General features: G+C 36.6%; 1 protein-coding gene across 10 annotated transcripts in view; it reads left to right on the top strand.

Annotated features, from left to right (window-relative positions):
• NCAM1 (neural cell adhesion molecule 1) overlaps nt 1-21,955 on the top strand; it is a 488,278-nt gene that overhangs the window by 427,761 nt on the left and 38,562 nt on the right. For all 10 annotated transcript variants that reach the window (XM_073603080.1, XM_073603079.1, XM_073603081.1 and 7 more), the window contains 2 exons: nt 11,884-12,008; nt 12,460-12,640. In XM_073603080.1, coding sequence (XP_073459181.1) covers nt 11,884-12,008; nt 12,460-12,640 — 306 coding nt within the window. The remainder of the gene's footprint in view (nt 1-11,883; nt 12,009-12,459; nt 12,641-21,955) is intronic.

Here is a 21,955-nt window from a genome sequence, read left to right on the forward strand (position 1 = left end):
GCATTGTGACAATCATTCATTCATTTCTTTCCATTGATATTCATATTCACACTTTCTTCATACCCTCTATTCAAATTAGGGAGAGTCTGCATGTACAATATTATATTAGGGTAATATATTTTAGAATCCAGCTTGTATATACCTAACATAAAACTACAAGATGTAGTTATGCAATCACCAGATCTTTCAACTGTGTTTTTGCATGAATTACAACTGGCATAGGTAAACCATAAACACTGCACGTACACTGCATGTATAATATGCATTTTGTAGAAGATCCACAACTAAAGCAATTGAGTATGCATGAAAAGTATTATTAGCACAGCACTTAGGACATACTTCAAGAAACAATAACTTTTATCTGAATCCAAAAACAAAAATGTAATATTTTGCATCTTACCAGTCTATAGACGCATTCATTTTTTTTTTTAACTTTTTTGATTTTCATCTGGTAACCCTTGGTAACCCTGTAAATAACATGCTTCCTGTCCCTGAGTGGCTACACTCTCACCTTCTCCTCTGTATCTATGCCATGGTTGCCACCCAGTCTGGACTGCGAATATGTCTGCGTTTGTTCATCTACATGATCAGAGCATAGGGAGATTATGAGTTTACACAAGAATGATACACTTGTTTTGCCTTCTGTTCAGCTCACAAGAATTGACAAGGACACTGCATTTCTGGCAAGATCAACAGGTATTTTTTTCTGTGCTTGCTTAAAATTCTCCTAATCTGAAAAATGAAATTGAATGTAGCCACCACATCTAAGCACTGGTAAGCTGCAGTATAAGGCCTCATTCACATGGGTGCTGAAGCCCAAATACTGTGAATGAGCAGTTTTTTTCAGGCGTCTTTAGCCTCCTGGTGCTGTGCGCAAGCAGCTCATTGAAGCCTATTAGGATGTAGCAACTACACCAATAAAACCGCTTGTGCTAGCGCAATCTGTGACCCTCAGCACCTGTGTGAACGAGGCCTAATACATTTTTTGTTTTTGGGTTTAGATACATTATAAAAGTATATATACTATATACATAAGGACATCTATAAAAGTGCCCCAGTAAAAAGTTTTTTACTGCCTCCTAGCAATCAGTCAATTTATCTTATTCATTATTCAATATGCTAGAAGGCTGTGATTGGTTGTTATGATGCATAATAGATTTTCTTGGTTGAAGAGACAGCTCTTAAGTATATGTTTGCAATAGTGTGTGCTATGTCTATAGAACCTTGGTGATATTTTAAGAGTTTATGTAAGCCTAACAGAACAACATACATAATATATTAGAGAAAGATACAATTTCCTCACTAGTTGTGTTTTAATTGTATATTTCTCATTACAACAGTGATATTTTATTTAGCAGACATTCTGGACCACAAGAAAATGATATATGCTTAGAAAAATATTATATTACACATGACTGACTTCACAAATACAATCATGAATAAAATGTATCCACACAAAATGTAGTTCTTCAGCTGCAAATGTATCTGCAGATGTCTCTGTTTATATGCTAGACTAAAATTACTTTGTTTTTCAGGATGAAATTGCTTTATTAAGTCTAACCCCAGCTCTTTAATATAACATGGTTTCTACCCTGATAAAAGTATAACGTGTTTTTCTATTCCAGCTCTTTCCACAGAAATGGACCGCTGTAATTTACCAGCAGGAATAATATGCGCTTCCAATTAGTATAACAATAAATCTCTTTTGTTAAGTTTTCCAAAAATGAGCCTCTTTTCATTCCCAGTTGTGATTTATTTTTAATATGCTTTCAGCTTTGTCGCTTAATGTTTTGTTTTATGTTACCTTCCCTTTATTTAGCCCTTTAATGATTTTACCCCTTCTCTCATCGTTTACGTTCTTTTTATATTTTTCATGTGACCTCCCTCCTCTTTCCTTTCAACCAATCATGTGCGTGCGTATCATGTGACTTGTCATGTGACTTGCATGGTGCTGCTGATGTCCTCCTCGCTGGTGAACAGAAGGTAAAATTCTTTGTTCTGGTTGGTTTGTGGCAAGGTTGGGAGCATTGCACTTTATATGAACCGAGCTTAATCTCTATTAGGCTCCCTTGCAGGCTTAGGTCAGAACAAGATTAGGAGTGTTCACTTGTATACAAAGAAAAAAAAATCGTCACATAAATTATAATGATGTTTGACTTCTATTGGATTCTAATTTTTTTTCTGTCAGGTATCACTGAACAGGGAAAACTAATACAGCTAAAGATACCACAGATTGTTTGGCTTTTGCATTTGCAAGTTCTAGACAGTTTATGGCTGTCAAGGCTTGCTGCCACTTTTGTACCCAAAACATTTGGGCAGCCATTAAAATAAGGTTTGTCAGATTTCTTCTTTCGGGTGCAAAATTCTCTTGCTTTCAAGAATTCTCTCTATTGAAACAATTATAAGCTACTTTTTGATATGCAAATGGTGCATTTGAGATACCTTCTAGTTACTTCTCTGTAATTAACTGCCCCAACTTCATGCCAGCTTGATTAGCTACTGGTATATTTCAATGATAAATCACAAAACAGTAAGTAGTAGTGGAAGTCTTTAAGTTACAATCTGCAAAGTGACTTTATTACTTATTATTACTTTTTATTCAAAATCTAGAAGCAAGAGATCAGAGACTGTGATAAACCTCTAGCACAAAATACCACATATATCAGTTAAAGATCCTTATGTCATTATATATGTTCAGTAAATTGATAGTACTATGCTTAATAGTGTAGGTCAGTAGCATCATATATGATGATTAAAAATGTTTAAAATGGTTAACTATCAAAATGTAAGGCACGTGCACTGAAATTTTTACATATTTCAGTGATTTTACCACATAAACTGATTCTTTATACTAGCTATACATTTAGACTGAAAGTCTGCTTGATGTAAGACCCCATAGCCGTTCCTCAACTAGCATTTGTAATTTATGGCAAATTAACTATTTTAATTTACCTAGTAGTCAAATTGTTAAGAACATTAAGGAACAATAGCCAAAGCCCAGGCATGCTACCTTTAGTAACATATTGCACACTTATGGGTGTTTTTAAATGTAGCAGCATCACTAATCCTAATATGCAATCCGTACTAATGCATGCATGCAAATGCTGTGTCGCTGTGACATTAAGAAACAAAGAACAAAGAAGCCACCTCCTCTGTTTGGTTTGTCCTCACTTTTCCCTTTATTGTCTGCTACTGAGCAAGTTTTACTAGTTCAGTGCTGTCCACCTACTTTTTCTTCATACACCCTCTCCTTATTATACCTCTTTTTAATACCCCCGTTTTGTGTATTCCCATTTCCTGTCTTCGATACCCATTTGAAATAATTGTAGTATACATGGGTGTTTAATGTTTGTTTTCTATGAACATATAGGTGTGTGTATAAAACAATTATTAATATATCAATTAATATATATAATAAATGTATTGTGCTTATGGTCACAAAATGCATTTGTGTAGACAATATATAAAAAAAAACTTTGGATTATGAACATTTTACTTACGACGAGAAGTTGAACAGCACTGTACTAAAATTAAGCAAAACATTTTTTGTATCTTGTATTATTCCTCCATAGTTAAAAATACAATTTCAGATTAATAAAAAACAGATTAACTCTAGAAGGAAAGAGTCAAAACTGAACATGTAATATTTATTTTAGTTTGAGATGCTGAAGGGTTATATTGGTGTTATGCAAAAATAAATAGATACAACTCATTTTCTGCATGGAACCCCAGGGGACACATTGTAATAACTGATTCTGTCATAGATGACAAGGCTTCACCAGTATATTTCAGAACAGAATAGGGGAGGACTTATTCCTTCTATTTTATATTGGAAAGTTAGAAACCCCATTGTGTAGCAACTTCTTGGCATGCTAGCTCCCCATGGAATTCCATTCTCCACTAGTGCAATGCAATTCCTGCATCATAAAGTTGTTGATATCTCTTTGTTCCACAGACAGGGACTACCTCGGGGTACCTGGGAGATTGGTAGGGGTCACCTCCCTCAGATTTAAATAGGTCAACCCACAAAAGGGTTTCAAGTTTTAGTCTTTGAAGGACAACTATACATTTACTTTAACACTCTCTATGTGCCATTCTTTCCCCTTTAGGTAACTTACAACAGACCAGACTATAGACGCAGCATAGCCCCCTCAAATCTGCCTAGCTTTTAGCAGTTAAGTTTCCCATTCAGCAGTGGAGAAAAACAGTCAGGGAGAAAAGTTTAAACATAAACCAGCACAACTGAAATCTGGGCAGTGCAGAGGAGAACAAAGCTGTGAATTCTGATCTTAGTGTAGCGAAATACTGGGAAAAAAACATGCAGATGGCAGAGGCACAAAAGTATAAGGAAAAGATCAATTCTGAGGTGACATCAACTTCCATTAAGGGTCAGTTTTACTAAACAGCATATGATGCATTTCACCAGGCTTCTCGCCAGGCTGACCTTCAGTGAACTCAGCATTTAATGCATTTAAGGATGATTCTTGAAGCTTTGTTGAGCTGAATGTCACGGTCAGGTATGAAATGGGTTATTTGATGTTTATTGAAATCAACCGTTTAGTTAAGTTCATATCCCCTTGGAAGTGATATTTTCCTTGGATCTGGGTGCCTCCCTTACCTGATGGGTGTTTTCAGTATTTCACTATACTGTTGTTTCACCATTTTGAAGTCCCACAACATAGAATTGGAATTCCTCTGAAAGACCTTTGTGATCTGTTTTGAATAGAGTTAGAGAGGGTTATGACCCATGTCATTTTTTTCATTTTGCTAGCTGTTGAGCATTGGTGAGATGTACCTTCACTTCCTGTCCCATAGCCAAAACATGAAATGAGAGGAAATCCCTGCAAACTAAGGGAATCCCTTGGGGCCATCCAGGCCACCAGAACTAGTGTCTCCATTGGAAGAGTTTCCCTCTATTAGTGTATATGCTGAACCGTCCGACTTTCAGTGCGTACATACTGAGCTTTAAAAGCCAAATCCCTGTGCGCATTGTATTAGTTATTGCATTAAAAAAGAAATAAAAAAACAAACACAGTAAATGTCTTTTGTCTTTATAATACTGTTTACATTTCCAGTTTTGACTTCACCCTCTCAAAAAAAAAAAAAAAAAAAAACATTTTTGCATTAGATTGTTATCAGGTACCTAAAAAAAAAAATTGGGTCCTTCCCAATCTTAACTCACACAGTTGTTAAGCAGGAGGAGTTAAAGTAAGGTCTTTTTTACTTTTTTTTTTCTTTTGTTCCTATGCATGGTGCATGAATTTGCATGTTTCCTGCTGATCAGCATGGGTCAACATGACTCGCTTGCTTCGTTTTCACATCATTCATTCACCGGCTGAGACACTGTGACCAGAAATTGACAACTTGTTAGTCCATATTTTTCACTGAAAGTGGATATGCCATCTGCACACAAGGAAGGCTTTTCATCTTGTGGCCAAATTCAGGTTTTGGCTTATGAATTCACATTTAATGATATAACTGATAGCTGGGATACTTTGTTCCACTCCACAAAATGGTTCGTTCAGCAGTGTGCAGATGACATTCCTGCAATAACCACTTTTCCAATAACGGTTTTCTTTCCCTTAGTGACTATGGCAGATGTTTTTATGACAAACTAACCTTTCACTCTCTCCTCACTAAATCTTTTCCCTTTTTATCGGCATTATCACTAACCTCCTGCATTTGTGTTAGTTCTTTCTGTTTACAGACTGGTTATTTATTTACCTTTATTTTTCTTGTGCTAGTTTTATTTTTTTTATTTTTTTCCCTTTAACAATGACAGGTCCTGACGGTTGAATAAGCTCCATGTAGATGGAAATCTAAAGTCTTTTCTCTCCGTAGTCCTTGGCATTGGTCTCTACGTTCTATATAGCCATGTGTTTAAATTCAGAGTTTATAGGAATGATGCATCTTATTCACACAAAAGCAGGTGTATTTAGCTTTAAAGCTCCTCTTAATTTTGAGGGCCATTTAGCTGCTTTTTTAAGCCAAATATTTTGGAAAAACCTACAAAAAGAGATTTTCAGTCAGGAAAACTGGAAACATTAGCAAATTCAAACGGCATGTATCATAATTTGAAATTATTTTTAAATAGAGTACTCAAATATTTAAAAAGGACACTTGTTATGATTGCCATTATTTGTGCTTCACATGTGTATTTTATTGATGTAATATTTGTTATATAAAATATATTTTTTCTTTCTAAAGTAAACCCAGATGGGTATATTGCAATGCCCAAATCAAAGTATTATCATATTGAAAATTTATGGAAAGAACCAAAGCATTTTACTAGATTTGCTTTAGCTATAGATATTTCCTAGGTCAATTGCAGAAGATTTTTTTGTACAAATTATTACTCTCTATAAGAATGTATAATGTTTTGAAAGCTTTCATTAAATGATATAGCCCTGGTTATAACTTGACACAGAGGGATTGATGACTAAATTAGTAGATTAAGTAATCAAATCATCTAATAATAAGTAGGCAAAAATACTGCTTTTTTTGTTTCTTGCACATAATTGAGTATTATTTGCAAATTGAATTATCACCTAGCTTAGTGAATTAAGTCAAGTGAAAAAAATATTTTGCAAAGAATACCCAATCATGTGCAAGGAAAATGTAAAGCGCTGCGTAAACTGTTGGCGCTATATAAATCCTGAATAATAATAATAATAATAATAATAATAATGTAAGCTTTTTTGTTTAAAATGATTGGATGACAGATGTTACTTTGTGACTGGGGGTGTATTGTAAAAAAAAAAAATGCATAGCATTTTGCCCAGTAAAAGCGCATTTACATTTGTTGTATACACATGGGGAAAAATATATCAGTTTTCCTATGCTGGATGAATGTTTTTCATTGTTTTAACAACGTGCCCTTTGAAAGATTTACCCAGTCCAGGCCATTTTTTGCAATACGGTACTGCGTTACTTTGACTGAAAATTGTGTGGTCGTGCGACACTTACCCAAATAAAATTTGTGTTCTTTTTTTTCCCCACAAATAGAGCTTTCTTTTGGTGGTATTTAATCACCTCTGTGGTTTTTATTTATTGTGCTATAAACAAAAAAATACCGACAATTTTGAAGAAAAATGACAATATTTTTCTGATGTATAAAACACATCCAATGAAAATTAAAAAAAAAAATCTAGTTTCTTCATCAATTTAGGCCAATGTGTATTCTGCTACATATTTTTGGTAAAGAAAATCCCAATAAGCATACATTGATTGGTTTGTGCAAAGTTATAGCGTCTACAAACTATGGAATATATATATTTTGTTTATTAGTAATGATGGTGATCAGCGACTTATAGCAGGACTGTGATATTGCGGTGGACAAATTGGACACTAGCTGATACTTTTTGGGGACCAGTAACACTAATATAGTGATCAGTGCTAAAAAATATGCACTGTCACTGTACTAATGACACTGGCTGGGAAGGGGTCATCAGGGGCAATCAAAGGGTTAAATGTCTTCCTAGCCAGTGCTTGTGTACTGTGGGGGAGGTGCCTTTTCTAAGGGAAGGCATAGATCCGTGTCCTTACTGACAGAATGGTGATCTGCCTTGTTTACATAGATTAGATTAGATTAGATTAGATTAGATTAGATTGATGTTCTGCCTGTGTACTGAACAATTGGCGGGTGTTGGCAGACATTAAGTCCACTGTACCTGCTGCTGGGCTCCCGCAGTGTGTGATCAAAGTGGGAGTAAGTGGCCTTTGGCGTGCATGCGCACCTCAGATCTGGAAATGTCGGATCACATACTAGGTACGTGATCCGGCGCAGCTGTGCCACTTTGCCACCATATATCTAAGTTATATGGTTGGAAAATGGTTAAAGTGGAAATGTTGCACTAGATGGTGCTAAGTACAGCATCATAAGAGATTTCTATCATCTTTTGCAGCGTCTAATGGCCAAATGCTAAATTTTCATTTATAACTCAATAAAAAACATTTATCTTGCACAGGAAATAACCTGCATAACACAGGACAAATGTATATGTATTTTCACTGGGCAAATTGATATGCAAATTATTTATCAGTACACCCCTTAGCTGTGCTAAAGTCATTTATCCAATCAGGATCATCCAATAATTTAAGCATTAGTAGAATCAACATAGCATTCTGGAACTTTTTTTTTTGTGCATTTTTTGTATAATTAAAGTGGGATTCCACTGAAATAATAACTAAGCCTAAACCTACTCCCACCCCCATTCTAAGCCTATGCTATAAACCCTGTAAAGGAAAGAAGTCTATACTTACCTATTCTGAGGCCTCTCCACTACGGTCACATGATTGGGTCCCAGTGCTGGTTTCAGTGTAGAGGAGGGACAGCCCAGGTTCTGCAGCCAATGACAGCGATCTCTCCTCTTCACTGAGGCCAACCGCCGGAGAGATCATGTGACCAGACTGGAGCAGCTGCAGAATATGTAAGTATGAGCAGCTTTCCCTTGCAGGGTAGTTAGAATATATTGCACTACTGCACTTTATTCACCTTTACGGGTTGATTGATATTTATGTATTTATCGGGTATTTACAGCATATGTTTTTGAATTGCTATATTTTTTTCTTTTTAGTCAATAGATATTTATTAATTAATCACATTGTTTTTTGTTTTTTTTTTATTTATCTTTATTTGCACATAATTTGCACATTTGTTTTATTTTTGTATGTATGACCACATTTAAGTTAGAATAGGCTTAGAATGAGGGTGAGAGTAGATTTAGGCTTAGTTAGTATTTGGGCTTTAGGCTTTAGGTAGATTTAGGCTTAGTTAGTATTTGACAATACTTTAATAAAACTTCCTTTATTAAGCAACTGTTTATCCAAAAAGAATTAAAAATTCTATAGTTAATTTACAAACCTGCAGGAGAAATCTGCAGGAGCAGGTTTGAGGTAATATTCCAAGTCTACTCTGTCCTATGTTTTAAATCAAATCGTATTTTTCTGTTATTATAAGTATATATGGTTATATTAGAAATTACATTGCTGGAGTTGCTGCCATACAAGATTGTCACTGTATTACTAGTGTTTTTCTTTGTCTTGATATTATAGTAATAAGACAGTTACCTGGACTGTGAGTCACTTATGATTATCACTATATTGCTGAAGAGTATTGAACTTTAATATGTAGATATAACCTGACAAAGCTTTAGTGCTGTTATAAAGTTTGGTCATTTAGTAAAGCTGTTGAGATATTATTTCCACCAGCTCCTGCAGATGTCCCCATAGATGTGTAAAATAATGATTGCATTTTTATTGTTTTTTGGATAAACGTTTATGGTTGCTAATATAGTAAAAATAAAGACTTTATGAATTATACAAAACAATCTAAAATGGCTGAATAATAATGCCAGGCAGTTACCTAAATCCTAGGTGACTCAAAAAAAAAATGATTTTATCAGAAATGTCTGACACCAGTTTGCAGTGTTCTAGCTCATATGATTATCAGCATAACTCCACCCACAAATAATCAGTATAACGCCTAATGACATTCTGCAAAAAAATTCCATGGTTTATATCACACATTAGATAATCAAGCATTGCAATGTGATAGTTTGCATCATAGCAATCAGTGCTGTTTGGAAACCTTCCAATATAATTTTACTGTAAAAGCTGCTGAACACAGCCATCATATTACAGTTGCATTTCTGCACAGTATTCCTCTTTAACCACTTGCCGACCAGCCACCGCAGTTTTACTGCAGCAGAATGGCACGGCTGGGCAAAACAACGTTATGTTAACGTCGCTTCACCTTTTGGCCACTAGGGGCGCACACCGCCGGATGCCTCGTCTCGTGACAGAGTGAGAACCTGGGATCTGTGTGTGTAAACACACGATCCTGGTTCTTTCAGGGGAGAGGAGACAGATTGTGTGTTCATACCATGTATGAACACCGATCTCTGTCTTCTCCTAGTCAGTCCCACTCCCAACCGCAGTTAGAACACACACTAGGGAACACAGTTAACCCCTTCCCTGCCAGTGACATTTACACAGTAATCGGTTCATTTTTATAGCACTGATCGCTGTATAATTGTCAATGGTTTCAAAAATGTGTCAAAAGTGTCTGATGTTCCCGCCATAATGTCGCAGTCCCGATAAAAATCGCAGATTGCCGCCTTTACTAGTAAAAAAAATAAAAATAAATAAAAATGCCATAAATCTATCCCCTCTTTTGTAGACACTTTAACTTTTGCGCAAGCCAATCAATATACGCTTATTGTGATTTTTTTTTACCAAAAATATGTAGAAGAATACATATTGGCCTAAACTGAGGAAAACATTTGTTTTTGTTTTTTTAATAAAAATGTGGGATATTTATAATAGCAAAGAGTAAAATATATTGTGCTTTTTTCAAAATTGGCGCTCTTCTTTTGTTTTTTAGCGCAAAAAATAAAAACTGCAGAGGTGATCAAATACCACCAAAAGAAAGCTCTATTTGTGGGAAAAAAAAGGACGTCAATTTTGTTTGGGTACAGCATCGCCCGCCCACGCAATTGTCAGTTAAAGCCGCGCAGTGCCGAATCGCAAAAAAATGGCCTGGTCATTAAGCAGCCAAATCTTCCGGGGCTGAAGCGGCTAACATAGTTTTAAATTTTAGGGGAAAACCCCATGGGTACAAACCCTAAAAGAGTTATCTAGTGATGACGAGTTTGCTCAGAAGCTATGGATTAAGCATGGAAAATATATTGAGATAACCAGGAGAATGGGAAACAACACATGGTATGATGATATTACTGTGTGCCGTATAGCATAGCAAATGTAGCATACAAAATATAAACACCAGTAAAGCCTATAATAACATTGTGTGGTTACTCTGACTGAATGCCTGCAGTTTGTTTAGTGGCAATCCCCAGGAACATAGACTTGAACGTAGAAGTAAGCACTTCAACCTCCATTCCTGTGCCATTGTACATTATTATATATCTTTTTAGATGTAGAGTAATGTCATTATGGATACATATCCCATAGCAAGGGGCACTGTGTAAGTTGCAGTGTGCCTGCTGATTAAATGTAACTACAGTACACACTTGGCTGTTCATTCGTCCAATAGCACAAGCCATATTTCACAAAAGAGGATTTGTAGCTAGCGTAAAGATGTTTTTTTTTTTGTTTTTTTGTTTTGTAACCTGTTTTTCAAAAGAACAGGCCTTACAAAATACAGTGAATGATTTCCATATTGTTGTTACGCAGTGATATATACAGTTCCTGGGATTTATTATTTCCGGAATTTGAATACTAAACTTGGGCACAGCCCAGAGTGGCACTAATATTATGTCCATTGGTACATTCATCTTTTAGTCCAGTGAACATGTATAATAATGAATCAAAGTGTATGCTGGGTGTTACATTTATATTTACTAGAACTATTACAGTTACGGTGACACTAACTTGGTTGATAGCATTGTATCAGTCTATTTCAAAACAATATTATTTGCTGGTCTTCTTAAGCAGTTTATGAATGTTATAGGTAGACATTGTGAAATAATCAATTTTTTTAAATATCTGTGTCAAATGAATGTTAACTTACAGACCAAGGGAATCATAGTACTTAAATGTAATGGGATCATTCAGAATTCAGTATACTTTATGGGCAGTCCTGGTTATGGATTCGTCTTTATAAAAGATCTGTGGAATGATCTAAGGTTATTTTGGCTACATATGATTACATATTAAATAGGATAATTTAATAATTTTTTTAAAGTAATTTTAACCTAGGTGGGTAATGTGTTAAGGTCACAGATTTACCCACAAGGTCAGCAATGCCTTTATAGGAAAGTATTGTTGGGCTTTCAAGATACTCTTAGTGTTTGTTTATTCATGGATTTGCCGTTTATGGGGATTCTGGATTTCTTTAACCCTGAACTGATTCGTTATTTTTAGGGGAACCAAGTGCTCCAAAGTTGACAGGCCGTGTTGGAGATGATGGGAACTCATTTAAAGTTGTCTTGATCAAGCAGGATGATGGTGGCTCCCCTATCCGCCACTACATTGTCCGTTACAGAGCTGTAAGTGTCTTCCAGCAATTGTTTCCAAGTTCTATATGAATTTTGTTTTACGCATGATTAATGGAGTTATTCATCCATGTGTTCCACACATCTAAAATTGTTATCAAATCTTGTGTCTTGGACGTACCTACATATAATTAATGACCCTTATCAGATAAAGGCCATATATTATTTTCAATTCAATTAAATATTTTTGTGTTATCGTGCCCGTTTCAGAGTTCTTTAATTTTACTTCAACATTTGTTGATAGTCTCTTTTGTTAGAGGCCACATAGTTTGGGATGTCAGTGCAGTAAAAATGGTGCACATCTTTCTAACAAAAGAACTTTGTTATCAATTGCTTGCATTCTGTCTATCTGATTATGTTATTTGAATAATTTTGTGACTTCAAACTTAATACGTTTTATGCAGTTGACTTGGATCTTAAATATCCTCCTTGGGTTCTTCTTTAGAAAAATTCCCTGGACTGGAAACCTGAGATTAAGATAGCCTCAGAAAGTGACCACATCATGCTGCGATCTCTAGACTGGAATGCCGAGTATGAGGTTGTTGTGGTAGCTGAGAATCAGCAGGGGAAGTCAAAGGCAGCTACCTTCAATTTTCGAACCACAACAAAGCCCACGGTTATTCCAGGTACATTTTGCATTTTAATGTCCTCATCCCTTCTGCTTAATCATTAACGCAACTGAGCTGCTTCTTTCCTAACATGCCTGAACATACCCTTGACCAGCTGCTTGCTTACAGCCAACCTTAAACCTGGTCTTGCATGCACAGCTTGCGTTGTGCCCGGACCGTGTGATGATGCTAAGCGTGAAATGCATTATGTTGACTTTGACCATACTTCATCATTAACCACAAAATTAAAGGCAGGGGCACTGGTACATGATACAAATGCCAGGTGTTTGGATACATTGGATTAGATTTACTAAAACTAGAGCAGTCAGAATATATATAATCTATGGTAGCCAATCAGCTTCTAACTTCAGCTTGTTCAATTAAGCTTTGGCAATAACACCTGGAAGATGATTGCTTTCTATGCAGAGCTGTACCAGATTTTGCACTGCCCAGTTTTAGTAAATCAACCCCACTGTTTTAGATTAAGCCGTTTGATCACTTTTTGTAGTCCTTGTTGATTTCTGATATGCTACATTGTATATCAACTAATCCTATAGTTGGTTTTGTAATGGACCATTAAAAAGCTGTAATTAGGTAGCTCAAATGACCAGTAAACGTAAAGTGTGTGTATATGTGTAATCTGCATTGTTTTGTATTGTTCTGCCTTAATTGTAGTTTAGTCTGTTGCATCACTTATTAAGGCTACATTACTTATTAAGGTTTCAGAAACAAAAACTGTGTTCGTGCTTCATAGCATGTGCACCTCCTCATAATTTTGTTTGTCTGTATACATATTTAAAAAGATATTTGATTGGTTGATATGGGCAAGACAGGTAGTTTGTAGTTCAGACTGTTGTATAAATGACCCCACTATCTCCAAATTTTACAAGATTAAGATGGAAACATTGACTGACTGTATGTAGCAAACATGTCGCTCCACACATAACTTTTTTTATGTTTTATTTTTTTTTAACTGATAAACTCTTGCAACGTGTGTGTATGTTCGTATATATTGTATATGCAGTCTTTCAACAGCACTCACTGTAAAGCCTTCTGGTGCTCAATTTAGGACTGGCCCAATAGTCTAATATATGCAAAGTCCACAATAAGAATGAGCATCACTGTCAAATTTTATTCAATTTTACATTACACATATCATGGTATTTTGTGTATCATATTTTATATAGATGTTATAGATAGCATTGATTCAAATGCCTCTTCGAACATCATTCCCTGCTCTGTATGGCTTCCTACATGCTTTTAATGCACGAAAACCTTGTAGCAAAAAGCTATTCTTTAGAAAACCGATAATATTCTGTAATGCCCTTGTCATAAAGACAGTCCATTCAATATTTGTTTGTAAAAAAAATATTTTAAATCAATAATAAAAAAAAATGATATTTTATACCAGTTTAAAAATGTATTCACAATAAACAAATTGCAACCAAGACAACCCAAAACTATTATAGTTAATTTAAGCTTAATGGGAGTCAGTTGGAGGCATGGAGAGTCTTTGTCTGCACTCATCATCAATGGCTATGTCATGTTGAAGAGGAAGAGTGGCTAGCAGCATTCTTTATTTTTGTTTACGTTATTTCTCATATATAGTTAGATTCCAGATTTTGCATAGGTTTTTTGTTTTTGCAAAAGTGCACTAGGATTATTGTAAAACTGTTTGGTCCTAAATGTTGTTAAACTAGCACTACTGCTAAAAGGCTGACCTATTGTGATGCTTGCAAAACAACTTCTGTATCCTTGTGGAGCTCCATGGATTACAAGCCCAAGCTGTATACACAAAATATTTTCTACTGAACAATCTTGTGTTAAGCCCCATGTGGTGTGTCCAGTCCACCATTTAACAGTTCAGTGCCAGAACCTCTAATTGCATATTAAAGGTTTGGCATCAGACTGGTACTTAGCATCTGAAACATGAAAGACTTTATGGCATTCCCCTGTCTTGCCTTTTTACTAGGAGAATGCTAAGATGCTCCCAGGCATTGATGATCACACCCACCATAATAGGAGAAAGCTCTCTTTGGTTCAAAACCCTGCACATGTCCCCCATTGCTGCAGCTCTGAGTTCTGCACTGCTGCAACAGGGGGAATAGCAAGCCATGCATGTGCTGGGTTTTAAATCGGAGCAAGAGAATCCTATTTGTCCAGGATTAAAAATGATTGTGTCATGCATATGCTATGATTACTACTTGTGGTTTACTTTTAAGACCATATACAGTGGGGATGGAAAGTATTCAGACCCCCTTAAATTTTTCACTCTTTGTTATATTGCAGCCATTTGCTAAAATCATTTAAGTTCATTTTTGTTCCTCATTAATGTACACACAGCACCCCATATTGACAGAAAACACAGAATTGTTGACATTTTTGCAGATTTATTAAAAAAGAAAAACTGAAATATCACATGGTCCTAAGTATTCAGACCCTTTGCTCAGTATTTAGTAGAAGCACCCTTTTGATCTAATACAGCCATGAGTCTTTTTGGGAAAGATGCAACAAGTTTTTCACACCTGGATTTGGGGATCCTCTGCCATTTCTCCTTACAGATCCTCTGCAGCTCTGTCAGGTTGGATGGTAAACGTTGGTGGACAGCCATTTTTAGGCCTCTCCAGAGATGCTTAATTGGGTTTAAGTCAGGGCTCTGGCTGGGCCATTCAAGAACAGTCATGGAGTTATTGTGAATCCACTCCTTCATTATTTTTGCTGTGTGCTTAGGGTCATTGTCTTGTTGGAAGGTAAACCTTCGGCCCAGTCTGAGGTCTTGAGCACTCTGGAGAAGGTTTTCGTCCAGGATATCCCTGTACTTGGCTGCATTCATCTTTCCCTCGATTGCAACCAGTCGTCCTGTCCCTGCAGCTGAAAAACACCCCCACAGCATGCTGCTGCCACCACCATGCTTCACTGTTGGGACTGTATTGGACAGGTGATGAGCAGTGCCTGGTTTTCTCCACACATACTGCTTAGAATGAAAGCCAAAAAGTTCTATCTTGGTCTCATCAGACTAGAGAATCTTATTTCTCACCATCTTGGAGTCCTTCAGGTGTTTTTTTAGCAAACTCCATGCGGGCTTTCATGTGTCTTGCACTGAGGAGAGGCTTCCGTCAGGCCACTCTGCCATAAAGCCCCGACTGGTGGAGGGCTGCAGTGATGGTTGACTTTCTACAACTTTCTTCCATCTCCCGACCTCTGGAGCTCAGCTACAGTGATCTTTGGGTTCTTCTTTACCTCTCTCACCAAGGCTCTTCTCCCCCGATAGCTCAGTTTGGCCCGACGGCCAGCTCTAGGAAGGGTTCTGGTCATCACAAACGTCTTCCATTTAAGGATTATGGAGGCCACTGTGCTCTAAGAAACCTTAAGTGCAGCAGAAATGTTTTTGTAACCTTGGCCAGATCTGTGCCTTGCCACAATTCTGTCTCTGAGCTCTTCAGGCAGTTCCTTTGACCTCATGATTCTCATTTGCTCTGACATGCACTGTGAGCTGTAAGGTCTTATATAGACATGTGTATGGTTTTCCTAATCAAGTCCAATCAGTATAATCGAACACAGCTGGACTCAAATGAAGGTGTAGAACCAACTCAAGGATGATCAGAAGAAATGGACAGCACCTGAGTTAAGTATATGAGTGTCACAGCAAAGGGTCTGAATACTTAGGACCATGTGATATTTCAGTTTTTTTTTTAATAAATCTGCAAAAATGTCAACAATTCTGTGTTTTCTGTCAATATGGGGTGCTGTGTGTGCATTAATGAGGAACAAAAATGAACCTAAATGATTTTAGCAAATGGCCGCAATATAACAAAGAGTGAACAATTTAAGGGGGTCTGAATACTTTCCGTCCCCACTGTAGTTACTCTAGGTAATTGACTTTGCAGGCATTGTAGTGTAAAAAGTTGACAGTGAATTAGTCAGTGTGCCTCAGTGCACAAAAGCTCTGTGTGTGCGCACTGCAGGGAATTTCATGCAGATATGAATGCATATTGAGGTTCAGAGGATTTAAGTGGACTTACTTTTTAGTGATATTGAAATAGGTGTGTAATGGTGTTATTCGATTGCACAATGGTAGCTGTTCAATAAAGATTTAAAGTTGAACTTCGGACAGTTTTTTGTTTTTTTTTTGCTATTGTTACTTGCAACAGAGTGGGGAAGGGTTTGATCAGTATAAATCAGGTATGACTGAGTGGAGGAATCATCACAGAAATAATGTAATATAATGATATCCCAACAAGACAAGACAAAATCTGTGGGACTTTAATAATGCCCACCAGGAGATCATATAAAGACACAGATCAATGCTTTATTTATTTATAAAGAGCAAACCTATTTGATAGTGGAGTTATGTATACATATGTCTAAGGTCCTGAAGAAGCAGCTTTATCCATGAAACACGTAGACCTAAAAGTGTTGGGATTGTTTCGTATTAGGACACATGTTTAACTTCCACTTGATGTTTTTATTAGCTGATTGGGAATGTTTCCCTTCACATTTTGAATGGGAAACCCCAATTGTATGTTCATTTTTGTTTTGTATGTGATCTCCTGGTAGGCATAATCAACGTCCCACAGATTTTGCCTTCATTTGGAACGTTGATCATTTGGAACGTTGTTCATTTGGATGTTTGATCATTTGTCGGGTGTTCCTTTTTTTAGTCACAGTGAAATCTCTCTAAAAGTGAGTTCAAATCCCACGTTTGGTAGTTGTCACTGGGACTAGTGTCCCCATTGTGAGATTTTGTCTGACCTCCTGTTCCAGCGACAGTTGTCAATGGCAGGACTTCCCTTTAGTTTCTGTCCTGGTAGCTGGCCTAACAAAGGTCCCCCAATCTTACCGTCTAAGTCCAGATTGGAAAAGTTTCCATCACTTTTTATCTCAGATATCATACAGAATTGAGGGGAAACAGACAACAATAAAACACTGACAGAGGACATAACCCTTCTCCACTCTATTTAAACGTAAAAAATTTTTTTGGCTGCAGCTCCACCTTAATGATTTTGAGGATGTTTACACTAAATCTTTATGCATGTGCATGATGTGACAGTAGCGTTCAATGATGGGAACATGCTGTTTTTAAATGTGAAATAGCTGCATTGCTTTGTGCCTCGGTCTTAAAAAGTTATTGCTGTAGCTATGAATATGTATAACTGAATATTTGGGAGTGCTCAGAGAGACATGTTGTAGCATTAATAAAAGCATGTTCTTTTTATAAACGCATTGTACTACTTTCATTTTGCCTCTCTTTTGTCTAGAGGCACACTGGATGATTTATGCAATTATTCTGAGCTGAATTGAAGGCACTAGTGTAGAATATAACTGTAGAAAGTTTAGTTCATAAGGAGGCACAAACCAGCAATCTAGCAGCTCCTGGAGTGTAAGGCTAGCTATCTGGCAACTCAGATATCTGCCAGAAGGTCTGAGAAACAAGACATGCAATTTAACAAATCTAGCAGTGCTTGATCGCATCTAAATGGCAGCCTTAATCTGTTCTATGTTAGTAAAGGAACATTTACCACAACCTATATACACCATCTTTAATCTGAGTCTGCTTTTGGTGTATGTATTCAAATAATTTTTATCGTTATATGCCAAGTGTTGTTATTTAATTCCATAATATTTTTGGCTACAAATTGATTAGAGCGTTTAGGAAGGCTCTTCTATTACATTGTTTTGGAAAATCTAAAGTTGATTGTACTGTGTATAATGGCCCACTGGGGTCGATTTACTAAAACTGGAGAGTGCAAAATCTGGTGCAGCTGAGCATGGAAGCCAATCGGCTTCTAACTTCAGCTTGTTCAGTTAAGCTTGGACAAAAAAGAAAAAAAAAACTGGAAGCGGTTTCTATGCAGAGCTGCAGTCCCCAGTTTTAGTAATTAACCCCCATAGGGTACTTGTTTTAAGCTTTTGCCATTGTGTTATTTCGATTGAAAGCTTGAGGAAGGGGCATAATAGCTATGTCATGTAAAACCTACAAAATTGTACCCTGGCTAAAAGTTAGATGTAGAGAGGCATGAAGATGTTCAAAGATGGGTAGCTTTTAGAAGGTTAGGTAGATTTACTATTCAAATACACAGGTCAGCTAGGCTTGTTTACCCTTCAAAAAGGTTCTCTATTGGTGTCCTGATTAATGAAATATTAATGATTTACTAAAGGCAAATAAACTTCACTTTGCAAGGGATTTTTTTCTTGACAGAGCTGTACCTCTTTCACTAAGCTTAGGGGGAAATTCACCTGCAAAGTAAACAGACAGTTTGCCTTAGTAAACCACTCCCTTTGTATAGCAGATGTAAGAAAATTCATCTACTGTATCTATTTTTTAATCTCTAGGACTATGTGGGCATTCTCATCAGTATAGGGTGGAGTATTTTTTTTCTAAATGTAATCACTTTATCCAATAAGATTTTTGTTGACCAACATTAATGTTAACCACTTAAGATACGGAAGGATTTGCCCCCTTAATGACCAGGCCATTGTTTGCGATACGGCACTGCATCGCTTTAACTGACAATTGCGTGGGCGGGCGATGCTGTACCCAAACAAAATTTATGTCCTTTTTTTCCACAAATAGAGCTTTCTTTTGGTGGTATTTGATCACCTCTGTGTTTTTTTATTTTTGCTCTATAAACAAAAAAAGAGTGACAATTTAAAAAAAATATTTTGTACTTTTTGCTATAATAAATAAAAAAATATATAAAAAAACTAATTTCTTCCTTAGTTTAGGCCGATATATATTCTTCTACATATTTTTGGTAAAACAAATCGCAATAAGCGTATATTAATTGGTTTGCACAAAAGTTATAGTGTCTACAAAATAGGGGATATATTTATGGCATTTTTATTATTATTTTTTTTTTTACTAGTAATGGCAGCGATCTGTGATTTTTTAGTGGGACTGCGACATTGTGGTGGACAGATCGGACACTTTTGACACTTTTTTGGGACCATTGACATTTATACAGTGACCAGAGCTAAAAATAGCCACTGATTACTGTATAAATGTCACTGGCAGGGAAGGGGTTAACACTAGGGGGCAATCAAGGAGTTAACTGTGTTAACTAGGGGGTGTTTCTGGGGGAGGAGACAGATCGCTGTTCCTAAACAGTAGAACCAGGATATCTGTCTTTCCTCCCCTGACAGAACGGAGATCTGTCTATTTACATGGAACATCGGCTCCGGCGTCGCGTCGTGGGATGTGTGCCCCCTACAGCTTTTAAAGCGGCCGACATACAGTTATGGCGATTCGTGGGTAAAGAGCTAGAATGTTTTTTTTATGAATAATGGCATTCTTAGCTGTGTATAAGAACGCATTAGAGTGGATGATCCAGAAAATTAAATTAAACTATTTGTACTAATAGGGTACTGATGTATGAATATCAGATTTAAGGCAGAAAATTCCTGCATAAAATGCAATAATTGTATCTTAAACATGCATATTCACGTTTTTTTTTTTTGCGTACATGCGGGCAAAAATCATTCAAGCATTTCTTAGGTTGTGTTGTATGCACATATGCGCAAAATACTGTATAGCAATGCATATTTTTGTATGCTTTTTTACTGATATATATTAGCAGCACAAGTTTATGCACCTGTGTATATAGGCCCATTAAAAACAATGACTGTGAAACCTGACGGGAAACCCAATTTAAAATTATTCACAGACTCTACTACCCTTATCGTGTTAGTAAAGCAGAATTTTCTTAATCGACCTGCTCATGGTGTGATACATTACGCCCTTCCTTACTCCAACGTTTATGGGACTGCCCAATGATCTCTCAATTCTTCGACAAGATCTTAACAGATATTGACCAAGTCTGCAAGGCGAGAGTCCCCAAGGATCCTCTCATCTGGCTCTTCAGTCAGAAAGGCCAGAAGAATCTGACACACTCATCTCCTGCTCATTATCTTCCTTAATGGGCTCACATTTTTCTCCTTGTGGCTCACAGAACAATCTTGCAAGCCTGGATTCGTCCCTCACTGCCTCATGTATCTACAGTGAAACAAGCTTTGGCAACCTTATTTGCCCTAGAATAATTGGATATCATCATCCCAAATTTCAAATCCACTCGCTGTTTTATCGCCAGATGGAGACATTACATAGATAATAAAAATTTTCTCCAGTGGAACTTTCCTCACACATGCAACCTTTTCGCTATATGGATTGGTACATAAAAGCGGACCTCAACAATTCCCTAGGGAAGCTTAAGGTTAAAAAGGTGTCCACTATCCTCTTCCTGTCATTTCCAGATTCCTCCTACTAATGGAACTCCTCCAGCAGCCTTTAGTCTAGAATTGTATTTAGACATTTAAGGGTACCTTTGTTCTACTCTAATCATCTTCTTTAACTTGTATATGCTTCCACTCCTAAGGGCTTACCAGTAGTGTCCTAGTGTATCTTGGATTGTTTTTTCTTTCGTTTTGGACAAAGTACAGAAAGGTTAGACCCTCTGTCACATTGTCATTGCTGCCTAAGCACCAGCTGGGAAGATTCCCCCTTCAATTTGTCTTGTCACCAAGACAGAAAGTAGTATTAATCCAAAACTGTAGAACTGTCACCAGTACAAGAGGTTAGGGGTAATCTTCCAATAGAGACAAACGTTTCAGCTATTAACCACTGTTTAAGATGGAACATCCCCTCTCTTTGGGGAGATTTCCTCTCATTTTATTTTGCGTCTTTCGGACAGGAAGTGAAGGGGAGATATATTCTCATTACCTGTTGCGTCTTTAGGACAGGAAGTGAAGTTAAACCTTCCTAATTGGGGCACAGACAGCAAGAAAAACAAATAAAACTTTTCTACTCCATCCAAATGTTCTATATATGTTCACTTTAACCACTTCAGCTCTGGAAGGTTTTACCCACTTCCTGACCAGGCCATTTTTTGCGATACAGCACTGCGTTGATTTAACTGACAATTGTGCGAAGCTGTAACCAAATAAAATTGATGTCCTTTTTTTCTCCTTTTTTTGTGGTATTTGAGCACCTCTGCAGTTTCAATTTTTTTGCTATAAACAAAACAAGACAGACTATTTTGAAAAAAAAAAACAACGTATTACTTTCTGTTATAAAACATTCTCAATAAAAAAAAAAAAAAAATTGAAAAATCTAATTTCTTCATCAGTTTAGGCCAATTTGTATTCTGCTACATATTTAAAAAAAAAAAATCCCAAAAAGAGTATATTGATTGGTTTGCGCAAAAGTTATAGCATCTTCAAAGATTGGGATAGATTTAGGGACTTTTTATTTTTTTATTGTTTTTACTAGTAATGGCAGCAATCAGCAATTTTTGTGGTTCATTGTGGTGGACAAATCTGACACTTAGTGACACTTTT

Source organism: Aquarana catesbeiana, linkage group LG10 (assembly GCF_042186555.1).
Source record: "Aquarana catesbeiana isolate 2022-GZ linkage group LG10, ASM4218655v1, whole genome shotgun sequence".
In the NCBI taxonomy this organism is placed as follows: Eukaryota; Metazoa; Chordata; class Amphibia; order Anura; family Ranidae; genus Aquarana; species Aquarana catesbeiana.